This window comes from Bicyclus anynana, chromosome 18 (genome assembly GCF_947172395.1).
Source record: "Bicyclus anynana chromosome 18, ilBicAnyn1.1, whole genome shotgun sequence".
NCBI lineage: Eukaryota > Metazoa > Arthropoda > Insecta > Lepidoptera > Nymphalidae > Bicyclus > Bicyclus anynana.
The window spans coordinates 7,260,379-7,284,947 of record NC_069100.1 but is presented as its reverse complement, the minus strand read 5'-3'; the positions used below and the strand labels follow the sequence as shown (position 1 = coordinate 7,284,947).

At 38.7% G+C, this 24,569-nt stretch overlaps 1 protein-coding gene across 1 annotated transcript in view; it reads left to right on the top strand.

The window, feature by feature from the left end:
• Positions 1–722: 722 nt before the first annotated feature.
• LOC112045030 (sprouty-related, EVH1 domain-containing protein 1) overlaps positions 723–24,569 on the top strand; it is a 45,106-nt gene continuing 21,259 nt past the window's right edge. Inside the window, exons 1-3 of the mRNA XM_052886939.1 lie at positions 723–951; positions 13,219–13,334; positions 14,365–14,447. Of these exons, the coding sequence (XP_052742899.1) occupies positions 932–951; positions 13,219–13,334; positions 14,365–14,447 (219 nt within the window). The 5' untranslated portion in view covers positions 723–931. The remainder of the gene's footprint in view (positions 952–13,218; positions 13,335–14,364; positions 14,448–24,569) is intronic.

The window sequence follows — 24,569 nt, the reverse complement described above, 5'->3', positions numbered from 1 at the left end:
AGTTTAATTTATTAGGATGTCTATTTATTAATTTACTTAACTTGAAAAAAAAATATATTTCATGGAAAAAAAAATAATGTAACAAAGAACAATCCTTGTTCGTTACGAAAGTATTATGGCGTCGCATAAATTCAAAATGCGAATATATCCGCTTACGTCACAGATAGGAATGACGTCATACAACTATTATCCGGGAAAATCAGGTAACCTACTTTAGCCATTTACGAATGACCTGCCCAAATATAGAACAGGCTATAAATGGAACTAGGGTTCCCAAGTGCAACCACCTTGCAACCGGGCCACACTGCAATGATTTGACCTAGTTATTTTTCAATGGAGCGCTAGCATGAACGGGCCCCGTCGAACCTCCATTCAGTAACGAACGACGGTAGGTGCGAGGTCGACGTGACCTACATTTGGGCACCGCCCGCTTCTGCCGGTGCTAAGAAGCCTTTTTTCGCAGTTTGTTCGAGTTGAAACCACGATTTCAATAACAAAGGACGTGTGTTAAAGTCGTTATAAACTATTTCTACAAGTGCAGTGCAATAGAATGATTTCGCGCCGATTTTCGTCCTAAAACGTCAAATATTTTAAAATTGCCACCAGAAAATAGTTCATTATCTGCGAAATCACAACATTGGTCCAAATCGAGATTCTGCATTGTCATTGGGCAATAGCGTAGCTGAAACTTGCCCGTCCAATCAGATCGAGAGAACAGCAGTCGCCGGCCGACCTCCGCGCCACCTGTCGCATGGTCACGCCGCATTCATTGAAAACCCGCCCGGACTGTTGTATTGACGCACGCGCACTGAGGCCCAACAAAGGGCCGAAATAAGAACGGTTTGCAAGTGAATCTGATGTATTTATGTCATAAAAATGGTGAAATCTGTGAAGTGGCGAGCAGAAATTAGGATATTCGACGTGTCGAATCATGACCGAGGCATCTGAAAAGTAAGTTTTGTGTCCGATACCCAGTTTTACGATGTACCTGTTTCGCCCTGCGTTAGGTAGGTAGGGCCTTACCCCGGCCATTTTCTGAGTTCAGAAGACTTGTTAAAGATATCTACTACTCGCCTAGCCTTTAACAATGTCTAATTAAGCTCTAATGAACATCCGGCCTCTATATTTCCAAATAGAGATGTATGCTCAGCTCGCTCCGACCGCCGCCCTTGTCTTGTGCGGCGTATAGGATCAGTATAATCAATGACACGACTTTCATTCACAATAAAGTACATAGCTTTCTATCGGGGTCATCCAAGCTGGATCGTGCGCTGCTGTTTCATTGAATGAATTACATTCAGCTTTGAAACTGAACCACATTTTAGCTGCTATTGCGAAAGGAAAGCCTTCATTCATGTTTCTATGTTTTATAAAGCTGATATCTGATCACTTGGAAACCAAAGTAGACGATTTCATTTTCAATTCGAATGTTCGAAATTTAAATATCGCCACATATGAGTGGATAAATAAATCGACTTTTTTTAAATATTTTAAATTGTTATATTAGCAGCTAAAAATAGAACTTATTAACAATTTATCATAATATTAATAAATAAAATCATAATATTATTAATTATAATATTATTAATAATTTATCAATAATTCATACCAGATAAAATTGAAAAATCCCTCATTTGTGCAATGCATATACATAGATACATAACTATGAAAAATTCTTGATTAGACACACACATTACAGGAATTTGATTCTTACAATGTTTTAAATTAACAGAAGAATGGAAGGTACTTTTTAATAATACATATGTATTCAGAAAATCAATAGAAAGTTTGAATTAAACACCTCTCAATTAGCCATTTTTTTACTTACAACTGAATTCTATTGTGTAATTTAATGAAATTATACATAATCATCATCAGCCTACTTTTGATGGCCACTGCAGAGTCCATGCTTTAACAAGCAAATTCAGTATTCACTATCTTTGACTAGTTGACATATAAAAACTTGAGATTCTATGTAACATCATCAGTTGCCTACTGATGGATATCATACAGTAGATAGATGACATTCCTCAATTGATTTGATGTTCATTTTAATTGGTTGTAATTAAAGACTAAAATAGTGAATAGGTAAGCATGTCCTCTTTATAAATGAAATGCATTTCAGCAGGCTGATTCACTAGCTTTGACATATATGTTAGTTGTTATAATATGAAATTGAGATTCTATGAAATAAATGTCAAATGGCGCCTGACAAGCAGTGGCGTGCATAAGGTTTTCGATCAGGGTATGCACTAGTAATAAAATTGAGCAAACTTGAAAAATCTGTATTTAATAAGCACTAAGAAGACAACTCTTGGGGTATGCAGTGCTATCATCATGGATATCATACAGTAATGACATTTTTTAGCTGACTGGATGTTTATTTTAACAGGTTGATAATAAAGACCAAATTAGTGAATAGGCCAGCTGATCTGTATTTTTTTTTGTTCTATGACAAGTTAATCTCACCCTATGTAAGTGACAATGCAGTCTATGTTGAAAGGGGTTAACTCAAAGAGGTCCAGTTTTATTCTACCCCTATCTCTAATGGTTTATATACAGCATCTCACCTAACTGCTAGATCGCTCGTTTGCCTGTATGGTGTTAAATAGCCATGACCAAGCCTACTGCCAGGCAAATCTGCTATTGAGCCGAGTTTGTTGTGGGCTCTTCTCCGACCAAGGCGCGTTTGAAACCTTCATAACTCTAATTTTAAGTATTTGACTAATTATTATTATCACCATTGTCTAATTACATTATTACTAGTGGACCCAGTTTGCTTTGACTCATACCCTGCCCCTATCCTACTCCCACTCTACACCTACCTTATATCCACCCTTCCCCTACCATACCCCCTAGGGTTTAGGGCTTTGAAAAATAGATAAATATGCATATAAAATTTCATAAGAATCAAAGAAATTTTATTAGCTTCTACTCTTATAAGTTCCATTATATTTAGGTGATTAATTACCACTAAATATGATGTGGGCCCTCCTTGTTCGGACAACTGTAGCTTAATTTAATTGAATGTTAAGTGTGATGTAAATTTTTGTTGGAGAGGTATACCAGCAGCTGAGTCCTTGATAGACCAGTGTATATGACCTCTGCCTCAGATTCTGGAGAGCGTAGGTTCGAATTCAGGCTTGCGTGAAAGTTTCGGGGGGATTACCAACAAAATCTCTACAACTTGCTTAAAGACTTTTGCCTCTGTAGCAGCAAGTTCTAATTAGAGCGGGTATCCAAAGCTGCTCTAGTAGGATCTTACCTAATTTGGCTAGGCAGGGAGACAACACGAACAGAGCCAGGGTAGTGTTGATTGATTGTCAAGGAATTCCTTAACCGTAAGCCCTTTGGCCACAAGTACAGGACTGCTCAGAGATTTTCTCTCTGCCACGCGATGGACCCGGTGAATGCATTGTTTGCTAAGGTATTAGTCTCTCTTTTGGAGGAAAAATGTTGTGAGGAAACCTGCATACCTGAGAAATTTCTTAATTCTCTATGTGTTTTAAGTGTGCAAATACAAATTGAGCCAGCGTGGTGGATTATTGGCTTAACCCCCTCTAATTCTGAGAGGAGACTTGTGCTCGAAGTAAACCGAATATGGGTTGATAATAAAGACCAGCTAAGTGTTTTATTAATGGGTGATTCCACTTCCATCAATCAATAGTTTTGTCTATTATTGCAAAGAATTGAAAAAGAGAACAGGATGTTAAGTATAAAATAACTATTCTAGTTCATGTCCAGTAGAACAAATGTGAACTACCCGTAATTAGATTAGTCATGAAGGAGACCATTTTTAGACAATTGTCTAATCAAGGGATAAACAAGGAGACAGGAAATGACATACACACAGTTAAAAGCTCTGCTAGTGTAGTCTGATTGAGGTCATTATCTTTTTAAATATAACAAGTTGGCACTTTGCAATTGGATACAATTACACTCATATCAAGTAAATATAGACAATATTTATTTCCTGTTGTACATGAAATAAGTGTCCGAAATGTATTGATATTAATGAATCAAAGTTAAAGATTTCTTATAAAACTGAATTTAAAAATCATGTATTTTTTTTTTAATTTTCCAAACATCAAAAACGTCGTCCATTTTGTGATATCACAATGTTACTTGATGTACTGATATTGTTAACTGATATTTTTCTCTTACACTCCGTTTGTAAAGGATTTTTTATAATGACGTCATGAAACTGTTGAAATATAGATGATCACGGCCGACAGGCGTTTTGGCTCGTATTGTCAAAAAATATTTAAAAATTAAAATATTCATTGTAATTACATCTGGAAAAAATTTGATCTAGTAGAACGATAATGATAAATTTAAGACCATTTAAAAAAAACGTCAACTAGCCTATTGCTTATGTTTCATCCTGATAATGTTGAGTTTTTTTTAAACTGGAACTGATAGAACTTTCCATCTACAGGCTGAGAAATTTGACTGAAAATTTTGTAGAAGAAAGAAAAGCTCAGTATTTCATGCCAGGACTTGAACCCAAGACCTCATGATCTGAAGCTTCATAGGCTACATAGGCTAACCACAGAACCAAATATTTATTTAGTTTATTATATAGGACAATAAACATCTGAACAAGCTGTGATAGCCCAGTGGATATGACCTCTGCCTCCGATTCCGGAGGGTGTGGGTTCGAATCCGGTCCGGGGCATGCACCTCCAACTTTTCAGTTGTGTGCATTTTAAGAAATTAAATATCACGTGTCTCAATCGGTGAAGGAAAACATCGTGAGGAAACCTACATACCAGAGAATTATCTTAATTCTCTGCGTGTGTGAAGTCTGCCAATCCGCATTGGGCCAGCGTGGTGGACTACTGGCCTAACCCCTCTCATTCTGAGAGGAGACTCGAGCTCAGCAGTGAGCCGAATATGGGTTGATGACGAAACATCTACACCCAAAGTAAGCAAGCAAGAAAGGAAATTAATTTATTCAAGAAGTCTTTATACAGACAGTACGAGCCTAGTGACAGCATGTCTGTCTGTAATCCTAGACTAGCCCTAGTAAATTCTAGTTTTGAAAATAAGTTGCGTTTTATCCATTAATTACGCGGTCAAGTGTCAAGTACAACTTCACTTATATGCACTTATTTCTTCCCTACGCCTACCAGGTAGGACAGGGGTAGGTTTTAGCTACCCCTGTCCTACCCCTAAGCTATCCTGTCTTACAAATTGGATTAAACTGCACACAGTGTGAAAATTTGATTTAATTAGGAGTCCATCGAAACCAAAAAACGCGACACTATATTTATAAACTTACAGGGTGCTTGGGAGTATTTGTCAAAACTCTAGGGTTTTATTCTTTAAGGAAAATTAATTAAAAATATCTAAGAAACATGTTTTTGTTTTGTTTTTTTTTTTTTATAAAAGAATATTTGCTATATTTTTATATGGCCAATATTCCCATTCCCCTCCAACTAGTCGGGAAAGACTGTGCTAGGAGTGGGTACGACAATAGACCAACGGGGTGAGGATAAAACCACCACCCCTCGGTGATGAATCCAACCGCTCTTACCGTTGAGCTATTGAGGCTTTGCAACATGTGTTCTAAAAAGAATATTTTGTGAGTAAAAAATATTTATTTTGTAAATAGATCTTAAATTGTGTCCCATAAATCGAATTCTTATATTATAACCTAGCCAAACGTATTCATTGATAAATATCATGAAGTAGCTTACTAGTGAAGTGCGATGTGCCAGTTGGAATATCTCGTCTATAGCGACAGTCTTACCACTACGATTACGTATTTTAAAATGCAAGGATAGATAAAGGCGTGTAAAATGTAAAAAAAAAGCATATTGACACATGCTTTTTTTTTGCTTGAAATTTTATTTTGCAATGGATTTTGAATTTAGAAACTAATTCAATCTTTTATACTGTGCTTACTCACAGATCTTGTATTTTTTTTAATTTTTACTACAATCTCACCTGATGGTAATTGATGATGCAATCTAAGATGGAAGCAAGCTAACTTGTTAGGAAAAGGATGAAAATCCACACCTTATTCGGTTTCTACATGACAACGTACTGGAACGCTAAATCGCCTGGCAATACGACTTTGCCGGTAGGGTAGTAACTAGCCACGGCCGACGCCTCCCACCGGTCAAACCTGAATCAAATAAAAAAACCTCAATTGGCCCAGCCGGGGCTCGAACCCAGGACCTCCGTCTTGTAAATCCACCGCACATATCACTACGCCGCGTAGGACGTCTAAAATCGTCTTGTAGGTAGTGTATGAAGTGCTTATTTCACGTGTTCACCCACGTTAATCCAGTTTCTGCAGCTATCGAGATAAAAGTTAGCCTATATGTTATATTTGCGACATTTCATCGGTGGCCTATTCACTATTGTGGTCTTTAATACCTATCAACCTCTTAAAATAAATATCTAATCAATTGACAAAATGTCATTTACCTACTGTGTGATATTCACCAGTAGACACCGGATGTCATTTGTTACATATAATCTCAATTTGGTATATGTTAACTAGCATGAGTCGTGATAGCCCAGTGGATATGACCTCTGCCTCCGATTCCGAAGGGTGTGGGTACGAATCCGGTACGGGGCATGCACCTCCAACTTTTCAGTTGTGTGCATTTTAAGAAATTAAATATCACGTGTCTCAAACGGTGAAGGAAAACATCGTGAGGAAACCTGCATACCAGAGAATTTCTTAATTCTCTGCGTGTGTGAAATCTGCCAATCCGCGTTGGGCCAGCGTGGTGGACTATTGGCCTAACCCCTCTCATTCTGAGAGGAGACTCGAGCTCAGCAGTGAGCCGTATATGGGTTGATAACGTAACTAGCATACGTCAAAGATAGTAAATTAACCTACGGATATTCGGATACGGATGTTGAGCTGTTAAGCCATAATTGAATGATATTTGCGACATTTCATCGCTGGCCTATTCACTATTGTGGTCTTTAATATCAACCTCTTAAAATAAACATCAAATCAATTGACAAAATGTCATTTACCTATTTGTGTGATATCCATTAGACACCGGATGACATTTAATTCATATTATCTCAATTTGGTATATGTAAACTAGCATACGACATACATGGTAAATTAACCTGCAGATCTGTTGAGCTGTTGAGTAGCGGCGTGCATAGGGTTTTAAACTAGGGTATGCACTGTTTGACCAAATTGTACAAAATGGGAAATTCTTTCTCCCATACAGATAAGAGTTCGTAAGATGTCCTCAGGGTAGGCAAGGTATTCTTGCATCTATGGTGTGCACGCCACTGCTGTTGAAGCATAAACATACAATTTCAATTCAATAATCCATATAAAAATTCTAAGCCGCCTGTATCCAGCCTTTTTTTTACGTGCGGAAATCCTCACGGATACCTTCTCGCCACGGGGAGGCAAGAAGGTTATGTCGGACTTCAACCGACTAAAACCCCACGGTGTTCCGACTCGCCGCCTGATGACTAAGCCACGGGAACATTTCGTAAACTACCGCATCCCAGCCAGCGCCTGTATCCAGCCTGCCACAACCTGCTTGATAATCTCGGGCCACCAGCTCTCGCTGCAGTCGTTCCTTGTTTACTAAAGATCGTGGCCCTGGTAACCTCCTGTGGGTCCAAGCCTTCCACCGGCCTCTGTTGGTAGCCATCCTTGCTATCATGTAAAACTTTGTCCCTTTATCCTCCTTTAGCTGATCAGCCCTTCGAGTTGGTGAGCGGCCCCTCGGGCACTGCTGAGCTCGAGTCTCCTCTCGAGAAGGGTTAGGAAAATAGTCCACCAAGCTAGCCCAATGCGGATTGGCAGACTTCACATACGCAGAGATTTAAGAAAATTCTCTGGTATGCAAGTTTCCTCACGATGTTTTTCCTTCAATGTTTGAGACACGTGATGTTTATGATGATGATCTATACTAATATTATAAAGCGGAAGATTTTGTTTGTTTGTTTGTTTGATTGAACGCGCTAATCTCAGGAACTACTGGTCCGATTTGAAAAATTCTTTCAGTGTTAGATAGCTCATTTATCGAGGAAGGCTATAGGTTATATATTATCTCCGTATTCCTACAAGAACGTGAACCACGCGGGTGAAACCGCGCGGCATCAGCTAGTTTCTTATAATGCACACAACTGAAAAGTTGGATGTGCATGCCCCGGACCGGGTTCGAACCCACACCCTCCGGAACCGCTTTAGAGATTTACGTATTTAATGGCCCTGTTCACTACAGGGCCAGAAATAAAATATCGTTAGATTCGTCTTGATAACCTAAATATTTTTACTCTGACCAAGTGTTCTTAGTTTGGGTGAAATGAAAAAAAAATAACACGACGGCTGTGAGATGAGGAACTTGAGATTAAAAAAAATGTATTTTTGAATACTGCAATATGGGTATCAAATTAAAGACCTCACCGTGATGATTCTAAAATAGTATATCATGACCATGTTTAAAAAAATTACAACTAGAAAAACGTTATTAAAAATCTTACATTATCCACACATTATCTAAGTTCATAGAAATTTTCATTTAGAATTTCTTTAGCTTCCTGTGTTTATGTGAAAGCTGATCCTTGAATAGCCTTGAAGTATCTTGTGACAAAGATTTCGTCTCGACCCACACGCAAGATGTCACATTTCACCCCCCTCCCCACTTGTATGACGTAAATGATGTCCCCGATTGTGCTTATGATATTTTGTAACATTATATTTATGACTAATCCACCTTGCCCGTAGGTGTAAGCAAGAGGTACGACAATAGACAATCAGTGGGTGGGAATCGAACTTTCGACCTTTTCAAATCTGTCCGCCCACCGGCACGTGGATGCTGTGATTTTCTATAATTATTTATACTCTAAATTATATTTTATCAATTACCTAATCCGTATCGTCATCAACCTATATTCGGCTCACTGCTGAGCTCGAGTCTCCTCTCAGAAAGAGAGGGGTAAGACCAATAGTCCACCACGCTGGCCCAATGCGGATTGGCAGACTTCACACACGCAGAGAATTAAGATGCAAGTTTCCTCACGATGTTTTCCTTCACCGATTGAGACACGTGATATTTAATTTCTTAAAATGCACACAACTGAAAAGTTGGAGGTGCATGCCCCGGACCGGATTCGAACCCACATCCTCCGGAATTGGAGCCAGAGGTCATATCCACTGGGCTATCACGGCTCATTACCTAATTGAGTAGAAGTTATTGACCCGATATTGGAATTGGAAATGTTTTGGTATGTAATGTAACCAAACGACGGCATCCGTGGCGCAGTGGTGTGTGCGTTGGAATTACAAAACGGAGGTACTGGGTTTGATCCCCGGCTGTGCCGATTGTGGTTTTCTTAATTGGTCCAGGGTGGGAAGCTGCAGGCTGTGGCTAGTTAGTGTAGTAGTAGCAAAAAATAGCTACTAAAATGTGAATATTTTATAAACGGATTCCTATATCGAAAATAGTGTTCCCACAATATTTTGAAAAAATACCTACCTATCCTTTTTTTATTCTTTACAAGTTAGCCCTTGACTACAATCTCACCTGATGGTAAGTAATGATGCAATCTAAGATGGAAGCGGGCTAACTTGTTCGGAGGAGGATAAAAATCCACACTCCTTTTCGGCTTCTACACGGCATCGTACCGAAACGCTAAATCGCTCGGTAGGGTGGTAACTAGCAACGTAACGGTGTAAAAAAACTTCAGACTAAAAGCATTTTTAGCTTCATAATTTCAATAAGCCGATTTAATAAAATACTTCGGCTTACTGAAAATATCAGAAAATTTTTGCGATTAATTAGGAGATTATTTCCTTCAATAAATAAGTAAAAAATTAATCGCGCTCGTAACTCGAGAACTAAAATACAAGGCTCTTATTTTGTAACTTTAAGACCCTCCCATTCCGTTACATAACGCTCAAATCGAAAGATTTTCGAAATGCACACCTTTTAGTAGTTAACATAACCTACTATATCCTTATCAGACCTTCTGGTCGGACATTTCTGAAGTTAGCCTTGACAGCCTCCGTGGCGCAGTGGTATGCGCGGTGGATTTACAAGACGGAGGTCCTGGCTTCGATCCCCGGCTGGGCCGATTGAGGTTTTCTTAATTGGTCCAGGTCTGGCTGGTGGTAGGCTTCGGCCGTGGCGAAACGTGCCGCCAAGCGATTTAGCGTTCTGGTACGATGCCGTGTAGAAACCGAAAAGAGTGTGGATTTCCTCCTCCTAACAAGTTAGCCCGCTTCCATCTTTGATTGCATCATCACTTACCATCAGGTGAGATTGTAGTTAAGGACTAACTTGTAAAGAATAAAAAAAAAAGATTTTTTTGGTTGCCCTAAACGTACTACTTGGTGGAGGTTCTCAACAAGGTCCCTTATGTTTATCTGACGCGCTCGAGTAACTGCAAAAATCCCCTCTTCGGCTCCCCCAGTAAAAGTCTCGGCGCTAAGCCGCAGACAGACAGATAGACACATTGCGAAGCTATAAGGGTTCCTTGTGAACTATTTAACACTATACTACAACCTTTCTTGATGAGTACTGTTTACCAACAAAGAAATTAGAAATGAAGGTGCATTTCATTTCATAACTTATTTCTTTTAAATTATGTATAGTTTGTATATAGAAAGTTGTATAAAATATATTAACCATATTAATTTGTTGTAAGCTTATTAATCAAATTTATTTTCATTAATTTAAGAACAAGTTAATTATAATTATTATTAGGTGTGAAATGACTAGTGATTTATACCCTCATTTTCAATTTGTTTGTTGGTAAACAGTACTCATCAAGAAGTATAGAAACTGAATTTCACGCGGACGACGTCACGGGCGGACGCTAGTGTATGTTTACACGAGCTACGCTTATTATTGGAACGAGATGCCGATGTTGTCTTAATATTTTTACGTATTTATATTTAAATTTAATTAATCCTTATCCTTACTCAGACGATCTCTTTTCTCAAATAAACAAAAATAACTTAACTAGCGGACGCCCACGGCTTCATTAGCGTTAGCAGGAAAAATAAAATCACATCACAAAAAGGCTTAATTTAACGAAATTGTATTGATGATTTATTTTGGGGATGTTCATTATCCGAGGCGTAACTAGGGGCCTTCACCCGGCCTCACCAGGGGGCCTCGTGATGTCTTGGGGATTATAGCTGATCTATGTACCTTAGACTATTTACGATAAATAATTATTACAAATACAAAAAACCCGACTGCTTAAGCGGAATGAACTGAATATAGAAAAACAAGTATCACATATCACAATCACAATCACAATATCTATGTATAAAGTACTGACTAAATTCTTTAAGTTAATATGCATGCGGTGACAAACATTGGTATTTCATTCTTTGCCCGTAAGAAAGTATTATTTATCGCTGTCAATCGAGTATGATAAAATAATGTATTTTTGGGTAGATTTTGGAGATTTTTTAGATATGTAAATGTAACACTTCTTGTTGTTTCCGCCCACTTCACCACATGGCTCCACGGAAGACCAGCGCTGCGCTGGTGCATCCATCCCATCACTAGCGTAGCACATGCTGAGTGGTGTCCATTTTGGTACCACACACATCATTTTTTTGGATTTATTTAAATATCTTTAAATTACTAAATTTATTTATTTTTTAAATTTCTTTCTTATTTGTTGTCTTCTGTATATTATGTGAGTGTGTGTGTACAAATAAAATAATTTTCTTTCTTTCTTAAATCACCGTACCAATTTCACCCACGTGTAAATTTGTCTAAAACATCATTATTCGTTATAGACAATGATTAAATCTATTTATTTATTTAATCATTAATACACACAATGTAGTAAAATAAATAGCAAACAAACAATTTATTTTGCTTTTGTTCACGAAAACCGACGAATCACACTAATATTATAAAGGCGAAAGTTTAGGTGTAATTGTGTATGTTTGTTTCTCCTTAGCGTAACGGCTACTGAAGCGATTTGGCTGAAATTTGGAATGAAAATAGACTTTACTCTGAATTTTCACATAGGCGTACTTTTCATACCGGAAAAATCCATGGTTCGCGCGGGATTTTTGAAAAACTGAATACCGCGCGGACGAAGTCGCATTCTTCTGCTAGTTGTAAAATAAATTGTATGTAGCGTCAAATATGTAGGTGCATGTATTTTAAGGATGGTTTGGAAATTAGTGTTTTTGTCACTTGGATTCGTCGACTTTCGTGGAGAAAGTGAAATAAATGTTGTATTCATTGTTTTGTTATCTTTGGTCCACTGTGCATAGGCAACTATAGAGAAATTTAGTAGAGTCCTTTTCATCAAAGAAGTCCCGCGGCTAAAACCTGAAATAAAATTGACACCGCCTTACACAAATGATATAGACCGCCATTACCAAATGACAATGGGCGCCATTAAGACATTATCTCCGGGTCTGGGGGACTTCTTTCATGAAAAGGACTATACTCGCCTTTGCGGTACACGGGTGTGAGGACATGACTAAGGTTGCCACCATTAAGTATTAGTTGGTTACTACAGCTATATAACAGATTTTTTTTTATTTATCATATTTAAGAATTGATTTCAAATGCAAATGGCGAATTTTTGTACATTGTTTAGTTCGCTTGGCTTTTTTTTTAATTTGTCATAAAATTACTAGCTAACTTAAAAACCGTAAAAAACCTCAATGTGCAGCTGCTTAAAAGTGATAATTATTTTTTAAGATTGCTAATTGTTAACGATAAATATGTTTCAAGTAGACTAATAAAATATTGTAAGACATTTTTACATTTTATAATCGACTTTATTGAAAAGGTGGCAACCCTAATGAAGACAGGTGCGACAGAGGAACGTGCGGCAACGGCAGGCGCAGTCTTCGTTCATTCGTCGGCGGGCGCGTGTTGCCGCTCGCGCCTCTTATCACTGCCCTTTGTCGTCATACGCCCCACCCCTGTCCGCGCAGGGGTGGACTCATAGTTCAGTCCGTTCAGTGCCGCGGACGCCGATGGACGTGATTATAGAGTGATTATCTCAAACTAATTTAGAAAGACATCGCGTTTTGTAACTCTGCTGAAAACCAATCAGCGTGTTTTCTTTTATCAAAGCGAGGTCCGGCTTCTGCCGATTCGCATATGCAGGCGATGTCGCAAACATGTTGCCACAATTGGTAAATTTTGTCGCTTTTGTGTTTTTTTTTTTTGACTGAAAAATGATTTAAATAGTTTCATATAACTTAAGGTTCGTGGTGTTTTGTTGTAGTGCCTACTTGGTGCGCGTGCGCGCGCAGGTGATGTGCCGCGACGAAGGCACGGGCGGCTGGATGGCGCTGGGGGGCGGGGGGCTGGCTGACGTTATGGTGTGCCGCCGCGGACCCGGTAAGTGATACTGACACCTACAGCGTGCACGTGCAGGTGATGTGCCGTGACGTAGGCACTGGCAGCTGGATGGTGCTGGATGGCGGGGGGCTGGCTGACGTTATGGTGTGCCGCCGCGGACCCGGTAAGTGAGACTGATACCTACAGCGTGCACGTGCAGGTGATGTGCCGTGACGTAGGCACTGGCAGCTGGATGGTGCTGGATGGCGGGGGGCTGGCTGACGTTATGGTGTGCCGCCGCGGACCCGGTAAGTGCGACTGATACCTACAGCGTGCACGTGCAGGTGATGTGCCGTGACGTAGGCACTGGCAGCTGGATGGTGCTGGATGGCGGGGGGCTGGCTGACGTTATGGTGTGCCGCCGCGGACCCGGTAAGTGCGACTGATACCTACAGCGTGCACGTGCAGGTGATGTGCCGTGACGTAGGCACTGGCAGCTGGATGGTGCTGGATGGCGGGGGGCTGGCTGACGTTATGGTGTGCCGCCGCGGACCCGGTAAGTGAGACTGATACCTACAGCGTGCACGTGCAGGTGATGTGCCGTGACGTAGGCACTGGCAGCTGGATGGTGCTGGATGGCGGGGGGCTGGCTGACGTTATGGTGTGCCGCCGCGGACCCGGTAAGTGATACTGATACCTACATCGTGCACGTGCAGGTGATGTGCCGTGACGTAGGCACTGGCAGCTGGATGGTGCTGGATGGTGGGAGGCTGGCTGATTTTAAACATAACTCGCTCCATCGCCCGCTGTGTGACTAAGCCTTCTAACAAGGCCCATAGTTAGCGACCAAATCTCAGAACCATAGGTCATCACTGGCAACAATCACTGTTCGAAGACTTTTGTCTTCAGGCACTGAGGAATTTCGGACGAAAGATATCGCGGAGTTTCCTGAATGCTACCCGGACGAATTGGATTCGGCGGTTCACCTCTTTCTCGAAATCGGACCTACCTAACTAGACCATATGTTCTAGATATATTATGTATTCGTAAAGTACCTATAGCAGTAGTTAATATAAAGCTTGCTATCCAGCAGACGCAGAGATCACCAGCGAGTCCGCGAGCGCATCGCACACCGAGTACTACATCCACGGCAGGAGAATCAGCGACAACGTTGTACGTTCATTGAAATCAGTAATTACAGTTAGTCCGCTATAGCATGGTGCGGGTGACAGTTCGTTTCACTCTTGAAAGTTTGTCGCGATTAGTACGTATTATGAACGTTTATAAGGCAACTGTCACCCGCACCATGCTACAGCGCACATAGTATAATGTTATTATCTGGCATATAATGTATGGTCTGCTTCAATGTTCATTTTATCTTATTCATAAGGAACTTAAGCTAACTTATCCTAATACAAATCATTCATACAAAACATGCCCACGTGGAATGGTGGCAAGAAAACTGGCTGCATTTTCGCGCTGAACAGCCAGGCTGATCCTTTGTCCAAAAATAGGCTTATTTTTCGGACAAAGGATCAGCCTGGCTGTTCAGCGCGAAAATGCAGCCAGTTTTCTTTAAAAAACAAAAAAATTGAATCAATTTTGAGGAATTAATAAGATTTTTGAGAAAGAATAGATACAATTGTATCGACTGGTGACAGAAGGGCTGGTTAGTTTTTTTTATTCTTTACAAAACTATTTTTTTTCTATTCTTTACAATTTAGCCCTTGACTACAATCTCACCAGTGATGATGATGCAATCAAAGATGGAAGCGGGCTAACTTATTAGGAGGAGGATGAAAATCCACACCCCTTTCGGTTTCTACACAACATCGTACCGGAACGCTAAATCGCTTGGCGATACGTCTTTGTAGGGTAGGTAGGGTGGTAACTAGCCACGGCCGAAAGCCTCCCACTAGCCGACAGACATACATACTTAAAAATAATATTAGTTTTATTTAGTGTCCTCGTCTTACTCTTAATAGAAACGGGCATTAGTTATATCGGCATATCGTCTCCAAAAAGTAAAAATATATTTCATAGAGCTAGGTGTTCTTTTCTTTTAAAAGATCCTCAATACAGTTATAAACCTGCCAATTATATAACCTACATAACTGTTTATTCCCTAAAGCATTTCTATGTCTATTGTACAAGCTAGTTGTTGGTATTTATGTTTTAAATCTGTATTTCTAGTATATCTTTTTATACCAAACTTGACAAATTCCTTGTAATCTAATAGTACAGTAGAAGCTCCTTATTCACGCTTCCTTTATTCACGTTTTCATTATTCGTGGATTAAAAAATTGACTGACGAAACTGACGTAAAATCTGCAAATTTAAACTTTAACTTGCAAATACCTATTGCCGAAAAAGCGAATGGATGGTTTAAGAATGCCACTGCATAAAATCACTCTGAATAGAAGCTTTTAAAAAATGTCAAGCAAGAAAAAATTTCAAAATTCTTCAAAGCATTGTCTAAGACTGAAGATAATAGTTAATCAATAACTTCAATTAAGTAATTGTTTTTCTTTATATATTTGTTTTTTATTTTGTCACCCAAGAACGTATTCCATAGAATTCCATATAAAATACCATTCCATATTCACGGTTGCTATATTCGCAACACATTTAGAGAACGTATCATCCCCCGAATGAGCTTTTACTGTACTTGTAATCTGATCCTACCTACTTATAATAAGCGAATTTTATGAAATTGTAACTAGTCCACCACGCTGGCCCAATGCGGATCGGCAGACTTCACACACGCAGAGAATTAAGAAATTCTCTGGTGCGCAGGTTTCCTCACGATGTTTACCTTCACCGTTTGAGACACGTGATATTTAATTTCTTAAAATGCACACTGAAAAGTTGGAGGTGCATGCCCCGGACCGGATTCGAACCCACATCTTCCGGAATCGGAGGCAGAGGTCGTATTTATTGGGCTATCACGGCTCTTAATTTTTTGCTAAATATCGTTATTACTATCCGACGCCCACGATTTCGTCCGTCCTTCGATTTTCTTAATCCGGCCCTTTCGCAAAATCCTTTCTTAGCGGATACCTACTAACTATAGGCTACCTTTAATCCTTGCTAAATTTAATTTTTATACACGTCAAGCTGTTTTTGAGATTTCGTGATGATTTTCGTATTTATATATTAGGTAAGATAATCTTACAGTGACATGCCTCTCTATCTCGGACTAAGGACATAAGGACTAGTATCGCATCCAAATTCACGAACAAAATTTTCTGCCATTTTCTAAGGAAAACGAGCTTAGATTTCATACATATCTTATACTAAAGTAGGAGTTTATGTTCGTTTTTTACACCATTTAACTACACAAAAAGGTATTTTTACGGAGGTTTTTAACCGACGGACACGATTGTAAACTATGAAACATCGATTCTATAGAGACAGTGTTTATAGTCGCAAAAGATCGTTGACCATATACTTTGACAGAAAAATAATGTCTTGCGAGGCAGGTCTTTATCTAATTAGTCTGAACTCTCTATAGATTATGTAAATAGAGTTGAGTTTACAGTATGTCGACAATTTACAATACATTACAATCTTATTATATACCGTGACATCTAAGACATTTCAGTGACCCTTGTTTGCCTTTTTAAGATTATACGGTACAAAAAAATTGAACCGACTTCAAAATCACAAAAATAAACTAAAAAGTGGAAAATAACATCGTATGTGCTACCTGCTGATCACTTTGAAGGCGGTGCCAAGCCAATGACGTATTAATTATAGAGCCTCAATAGCTCAACGGTAAGAGTGATCGGATTCGTCACCGATGGGTGGTAGTTCGATCTCTGCCCCGTTGGTGGTCTATTGTCGTACCCACTCCTAATACAGTCTTTCCCGACTAATTGGAGGAGAATGGGAATATTGGTCATATTAAAAAAGGATATGGCTAATATTCTTTAAAAAAAAACCGTTTCTGAAAGAAACTCATATATATATTTATTTATTTTGTTGCTCTATCCCGCATCTATATCCCGTCTGGTAGATATTGCTATAAGCAATAAGACCGCCTTTGCACATACTTGTTTTCTATGTTTTCCTTTGTTATCTTTGTTATTGTTTTTGTTTTGTGCAATAAAGTATAGATAAATAAATAAAAAATAAACTCTTTTTGTTAAAAAAATATTATTTTTCTGTTTTTAGTGTGTCCTAGCATTTAATTTTCATGAAAATTAAATGGTTCCAATCTGAAAGTAGTAATACATTTTCAAACATAAAAGGTTTTTTTTAATTGTTTAAGAAATGACGATAACAAACATTTTTTTTTTTTTTTTTTTTAGTCTCTCAATATTCCTGCAATCTGTCTTGAGACATTCAGCGGGATTTTAAGTATTTATATTAAGGCGTGTTAGGTGCAAAATCCAGTGATTTGCCCATATATAATAATGTAGTGTCTATTTCATGACATCTTGTGGTGCTCGTCTCTTGAGCCTTTTGAATGTTGTGTCAGGTTTCTTCATCATTAGGTTCCTTGCAAGTTGATTTGGATGTTTACGAATACGCTTTTGGTATGTTTTCAGTGAGTGTGCAACTTCTGTCTTTATAGTCTTAATTTTTAGTTCACGATGCAGGCGATCATTTTTGAAGTACCAAGGAGCATTGGTAATCATGCGCAGCATTTTTGACTGGAACCGTTGCAGAATTTCTAAATTCGAGTTTGATGCTGTGCCCCAAAGTTGCACTCCGTACGTCCATACCGGTTTAAGTATGACTTTGTATAATAAAAGCTTATTTTCCAGCGATAGTTGGGACTTTCGATTTAAAAGCCAATACATCTTTCTCACTTGTTGGCCAAGGGCTTTTCTTTTCGTGAAGATGTGTTTCGTCCAAGTTAGCCGTCTGTCCAGATATATACCTAAGTATCTCACATTCTCTGACTGAGGGATCTTAACTTGATTGAGTTCCACTTCGGGACATGTATCGCGCCTTAGTGTGAAAGTCACATGTACGGACTTCGATTCGTTTGCTTTTATTCTCCAGTCCTTTAACCATTTTGATAGACAGTTCAAAGTTCCTTGGAGTTTAAGAGAAGCTCCAGATGCAGTTGCATCAGCTGCTAAAATGGCTGTGTCGTCGGCATATGTGCCGGTGACCACATTATCTGCATTCGGAAGATCATAGGTGTAGATCAAATACAGTAAGGGGCCCATAATGCTGCCCTGAGGGACTCCTGCTTTAATCTTGAAAAGTTCAGTCATGCTATCACCATGTTTTACGTAGAAATACCTTTCCTCAAGGTAAGACTTTACAAACTTGAAATAGTTGATAGGTAGATTTAGGTGTACTTTGTAAAGGAGTCCATCATGCCATACTCTGTCGAACGCCTGTGATATGTCCAAAAATACTGCTGAAATATACAGTTTCTGTTCTAGAGCATTATTGATTTGCTCTACTAGTCTGTGTACTTGCTCTATTGTCCCGTGTCCTTCCCTGAATCCGAACTGGTGCTCTGGGATAAGATTGATTTCAATCAGTTTTACCATTAACCTCTTTATGAATAGTTTTTCCATGACTTTAGAGAGAAGAGGTAAGAGGCTGATAGGACGATAAGATTTAACATCTGTGGGATCTTTACCTGGTTTCGGAACTAGAATTATTTCTGCCACTTTCCATTGTGGTGGAACAAAGTTTCTATAAAGGATAGAGTTGTAGAGCTGTGTTAAGAAAGTTAATCCCTTGGTTGGTAGTTCTCTTAGAGCTTTTGCCGTGATGAGGTCATAACCTGGGGCTTTATGGATTTTAAGACTCATGATAGCCGCCTTTACTTCTGATTTTTTGAATTTCTTAATAGGCAGATCCAATTGGTGGGGTGTGTTCAGGAGTTCAGTTACTGTTGCTTCTTTAGTTGAACAGAAGCCCTCATGAGCTGTAAATACTCCAGATAAATGTTTCGCAAAAGTTACGCTTTTATCTTGGTCACTTTGGGCCCAGCTGCCGTCAGCTTTTTTTATAGGAGATTGATGAACAATTGGTCTTTTCAATTTTTTTGTTGCTTTCCAGAGGGAATAGTCTGTAGCTTGTGTAGCATCAAGGTTTCGCAGATACATACCTACATCGCGATTAACAAAAGCCGCGAGTGCGTCCTTTAATTGTGAAGCGAGCTGATTGAATTTAAATTTATCTGGTGGGTACTTTGTAGACTGCCATGTTTTTCTAGCCTGGCGCTTCTTCTTTATTAGTTCGAGAATGGACTTTGGATAGAAGTGCATGTCTTCTGTGTATGTTGTGAGGTCGGGAGTAGATGACCATGCTGCTTGTTGAATGCAGTTATTGAATAATTCCACTGCCTGAATAACTTCAGAATCAGAGGTCAGTGGTATTCCGCAATCAAGTGAATTTTCTACTAACTCTCTGAAGTTTGTCCAGTTTGTTTGTTTCGTATGCAGCTTACAAGTTCTTATATTTTGTAAAAATTTACAGCTTAACAGCACAATCACAGGAGAGTGGTCAGAGGTTAAATCGTAACAGGAAAAGCATCTTACATTAGAGCCAGGTACTCCTTTTGTGATTACGAAGTCAACTAAATCAGGTTTCTTTTTTGGATCAGCAGGCCAGTAAGTTGGTTCACCTGTAGACGAAAAGGCGAGTTGTAGTCTCTTGATCGATTTCAGCAATTCCCTACCCTTTGATGTTGTAAGTCTTGAGCCCCAATCTGAGTGTTTCGCATTATAATCTCCACCCGCGATAAATCGGTGACCAAGTGTTTGAAGAAAATTGGAATAATCTCTTTCCTTTAAATTATGTTTTGGTGGTATGTATACTGCTGTTATATTGAGCTGATCCTTAGAGTCACTAATTATTATGCTAGTCGCCTGTATTTCTTCAGTACTGTACGAGTTTGTAGCGTAGTGTTTGATTTTATCTTTAATTAAAATAGCGGAACCACCGTGAGCTGTGCCATCTGGGTGCATTGTATGGTATAACTTGTAGTTCGGGATTTTAAAGTAGCTCTTTTGTGTGAAGTGGGTTTCCGATACTAATAGTATATCGACGCCATTTGTTTCTAAAAATAGTTTAACTTCTAAAGAATGGTGTGACAGGCCATTTGCGTTCCATAAGACTATTTTGAGTTGCTCGAATTTTGACACAAGACTGTCATTAAATTGGTGAGTAGATTTGTCACGGTGCATAATTGATTCATAATTTGATTGAACATATTTATTACATTATTAATATCATTTGGATTATCGGAAGATTCTTGGATATTAGAATAATTTTTTGGTTGTGATTTGTTTTTAAGGATATCTGCGTAGCTCGTTTCAGGCATTTGCTGTTGTTGTCTCAGCGTTATTGGATTGATTGGTATTTTAGGCTGCCCTGATTCTGTAGCAGGTTTTTTAGGGCGTAGAGGAGGATATTTCTGCTTCTGTAGTTCTTTATAGACACTGCATCCCTTGTAATTTGCCGGGTGATTTCCACCACATAATACACACTTGACTGAGTCTGATCGTTCTTTGCGTAAGCAGTCTTTTGAGGCGTGATTCCCAGCACATTTTATGCACTTGGGCTTGCGGTGACAATATGCTTTGGTATGTCCATAGTTTTGACAGTTAGCACACTGTGGAATGTGACGGGTTGGTCTTGGAGGTTCAAATGTTATCCGACAGTTTAGAAGGCTTTTGACGTCATATATTTCTTTATTGTTTTGTTGTGGAGATAGTTCCACTATGAACATATAAAGTGGTCTCTTAGATATTCTTTGTTTTATATTCCAGATATTAACTGTTTTGTGTCCAAGATCTAGCAGAGCTGCCTTTATTTCTTCCAAGTCAGTGGAAGGGTGCATCTTCTTTAGGACTACCCTAAATGATCGTTCTTGTTTAGGTTTATATGTGTAGTAATCTGTACCTCTCGTATCCAGCTGTTTCTCTACTTCCCTGTAGACTTCTTGAGTTTTGAATAGAATTTTTACTCTATTACCGCTTAATATTTTTAGCTCATAATTTTTACTTGCATATTGGTCTAGAAGCTGTTTTAAAGGTGTGATGTTTTCTACTCCATCCACAAATATTGGAGGGGGCCTTGGTATTTTCTCAGCTGGCACAGCTGATTCTTTGTCTTCAGCGTCCAAATCCAACTCTTCAAAAGAGTTGGAGGTTTGAATTGGTTGACTTAGCCAGTTACTATTAAACTTGGTCTGTTTTTGTGCATTGAAATTGTTGGTAGGGCTGGTCATAGGACGTTTTTTGTAGTTTGATTTGTCTGTTTTTATATTTTGTGCAGCTTTTTCGCCAACGATACGAGATTCTTCAACATTACTCACCGAACTAGGTACACGTTGGAAGAAACTTGAATGTAAGACTTGTTGCACATATTTTCTGTTTCCAGTAGCATGAACTTCGGCAGCGTCCTGAGAACTCTCTCCTGGAGAGTCGTCGGTCACATTGCCTGGTCCGGGAACCGGGGAGCGCCGGGGGTTAGCCGGGTTAAAAGACATCGCATTCTCAGTATATTACTAGTACTTAATAATACTAGTGTAAATAAATTATTGTTTATATCACTTATTTATTACGCCTTACGCAACAAATAATGTAGGCCATCGTAACTCGCGCGGCGAGGCCGGTAAGAAACGCGGACGGTAGCGCTGTGTCAGCAGTTTAACTGTGAGCGCGAACGCGGGTGTTCTAATTGGAGTGAGAATTACGACTCTAAAAAACTCTAAAGAAATGACGATAACAAACATGAAAAAAAATATATACGCATTGAATTGAGAACATCCTTTTTTTTTGAAATCAATAATAAGTTACCCTTGCGAAAACTAAAGGCAAAAGCTTTTTAAAACCATTGACTTAGAGTTAGGTACAGATTAGATTTAAGAGCTAACAATATGTCAACAGTTTATAATTGATACATTTACACTACAATCTTACTGTGACATCTATAGATGTCATTCAGTGACTCTTGGCACGGAAGAACTCGGCATTGTTTGCCTTTTATGATGATAAGAAACAACGGAGTAATATGCTACCCTAGATCCAATATTTAAGCGAAAGCTTAAGGTGTTGAACTTTTTGGTATAAAACAATTGACTGGAACGACTATCGGAACAAGAACAGTTGACTCAACATTCCACAGTTCCACAAGATGGTAATCTCATAAGCAAGATCCAAGTATTATTAATATAGATGATGCAAATTGTAATCAGATTTATGAGCTAACAATATGTCGACAATTTACAATAGATACACTACAATCTTACTGTGACATCTATAAGAGATGTCACTCAGTGACCCTTGGCACGGGAGAACTCGGCATTGTTTGCCTTTTATGATGATATGGAACAACAGAATAGTATGCTAATACGTCGCCCCGCGCGAACGCTGCATAATAAAGTTCTATTCGTGGAAGACATTATATATGCAGCGCTTTGTAATGCCTTCCGCGGGCCCGTGCAATACGTCAATTGTTCCTACTTATGTTTCGCGACGCAATAATGACGAGGAACTTTGGGGATTCTTTTTTTTCGTATTAGTTTTATACTAACTCTTATACAGGGAGGAAGTGTTAAACTGAACTAAAAGCTTATTTGCAGCCAATTTAGTCATATCTGTGATTCTGCTATTTTATACTCGTCGATGTATTCGCCTATAACAAGTTTTTTTAGAATTTGAACTTATGCCAATAATAAAATGTCACTAACATCAAAGTTGCCATGGCAATGGTGTTACATCGCTGTAACTTTACAGAATGCAGGGGCTGGTCATTGCTGAAATAATCGAGATTAAAGAGTGTTATAGAACAACCCGATTTTCAAGTAGTAACCTACCCTTGTGGTGAAATATGTTTAATTTTGTTTATTATCAACCGACTTCAAACAAAAGGACTCAATTCGACACGTATGTTTTTTTTTTATTTTAAAGTTTGTCACATCAGAAGTGTCATTTCTTAACCAATTTTGAATTGTTTTTGTTTGAAAGTGTATACTCCTGAAGTGGTCCCATTGTCACCATATCAGGATCTGATGATGGGATCCTGGAGAAATTGAGGAAAACTTTCAAAAATTGTAACACAACTATAGCGTTTTACATTTTTTCCATTAACCTTTCTATAGCACTACAACTTAATGAAGGTCTGGAATCGATCTGATGATGACGACAAAGCCGAAAGACACGCGAGGGAACTCTTTAACGGTTTACAACAGTTACCTTGTGTTTGGACTTGATTAATTTGTGTCGACAAGAACTTTCCACCTAGATAGGTTCCACTGTCATTAGGGGTCTGATGATGATGACGAAGGACAGGTACTGGAACTCCTGAACGGTTAACAATAGCTGCCTTGTGATTTGGTTCGATTAATTTGTATTTATGAGAACTTTACACCTAGATGGGTTATGACTGTCATTGGGGGTCTGACAATGAAGACAAATGACAGGCCCTGGAACTCCTGAACGATTTGCAGTAGCTACCTTGTGATTGGGCTTGATTGGTTTCTATTGATGAGATCTTTCCTCCTACATGTGTTATGAGGTCTGATGAAGAATACGAAGGACAGATAATGGAACTCCTCTTCTTTTTACAGTAGCTACCTTGTGATTGGGCTTGATCAATTTGTATTGATGAGGACTTTCCAAGTAGATAGGTTTTGACTGTCATTAGGAGTCTGATAATGAAGACAAGGGACAGCTAACGGAACTCCTCAGTGGTTTACAGTAGCTACCTTGTTATTGAGCTTGATTTATTCGTATCGATGAGAACATTCCACCTAGATGGGTTGTGACTGTCATAAGAAGTATGGTGGTTAAGTTAAGGACAGTTAAGGGAACTTTCATCGGTTTACAGTAGCTACCTTCTGTTAGGCTTTTTTTATACGGTTCAATATACCAAAATGTTCAGTTAGAAAATTAAATTCTAATTAATATTAAAGTTTTACATGAACAACAAATATCTACTTGTACTAGTTATTTAATCGAAATGTATGTCCTATTCATTAATTTGTTTAAATCTAAGTCAGATGACGCTTTTACATACAATGCACACGATGCACATAGCAACATACCTTTGGCCCTAGATCTATATCTGGTAATATTACACAAAATATTAAAAAATAAAAAATTTTAATAAAAAAAATTCAACCTACTTCATAAACATAAAACATAATGACTAAACTAAAAAGCGAATAATAATGTCGTTCTCAGTTCTATATATCATATTATGTACTTACTAATGATCAGTATGAAGGCGGTGCTAAGCTAAGCTAAGCTAAGATCGTAGAAAGAGAATCGACGTGCCACTTGGTTTTTATATTGAGTAGATTACGAAATA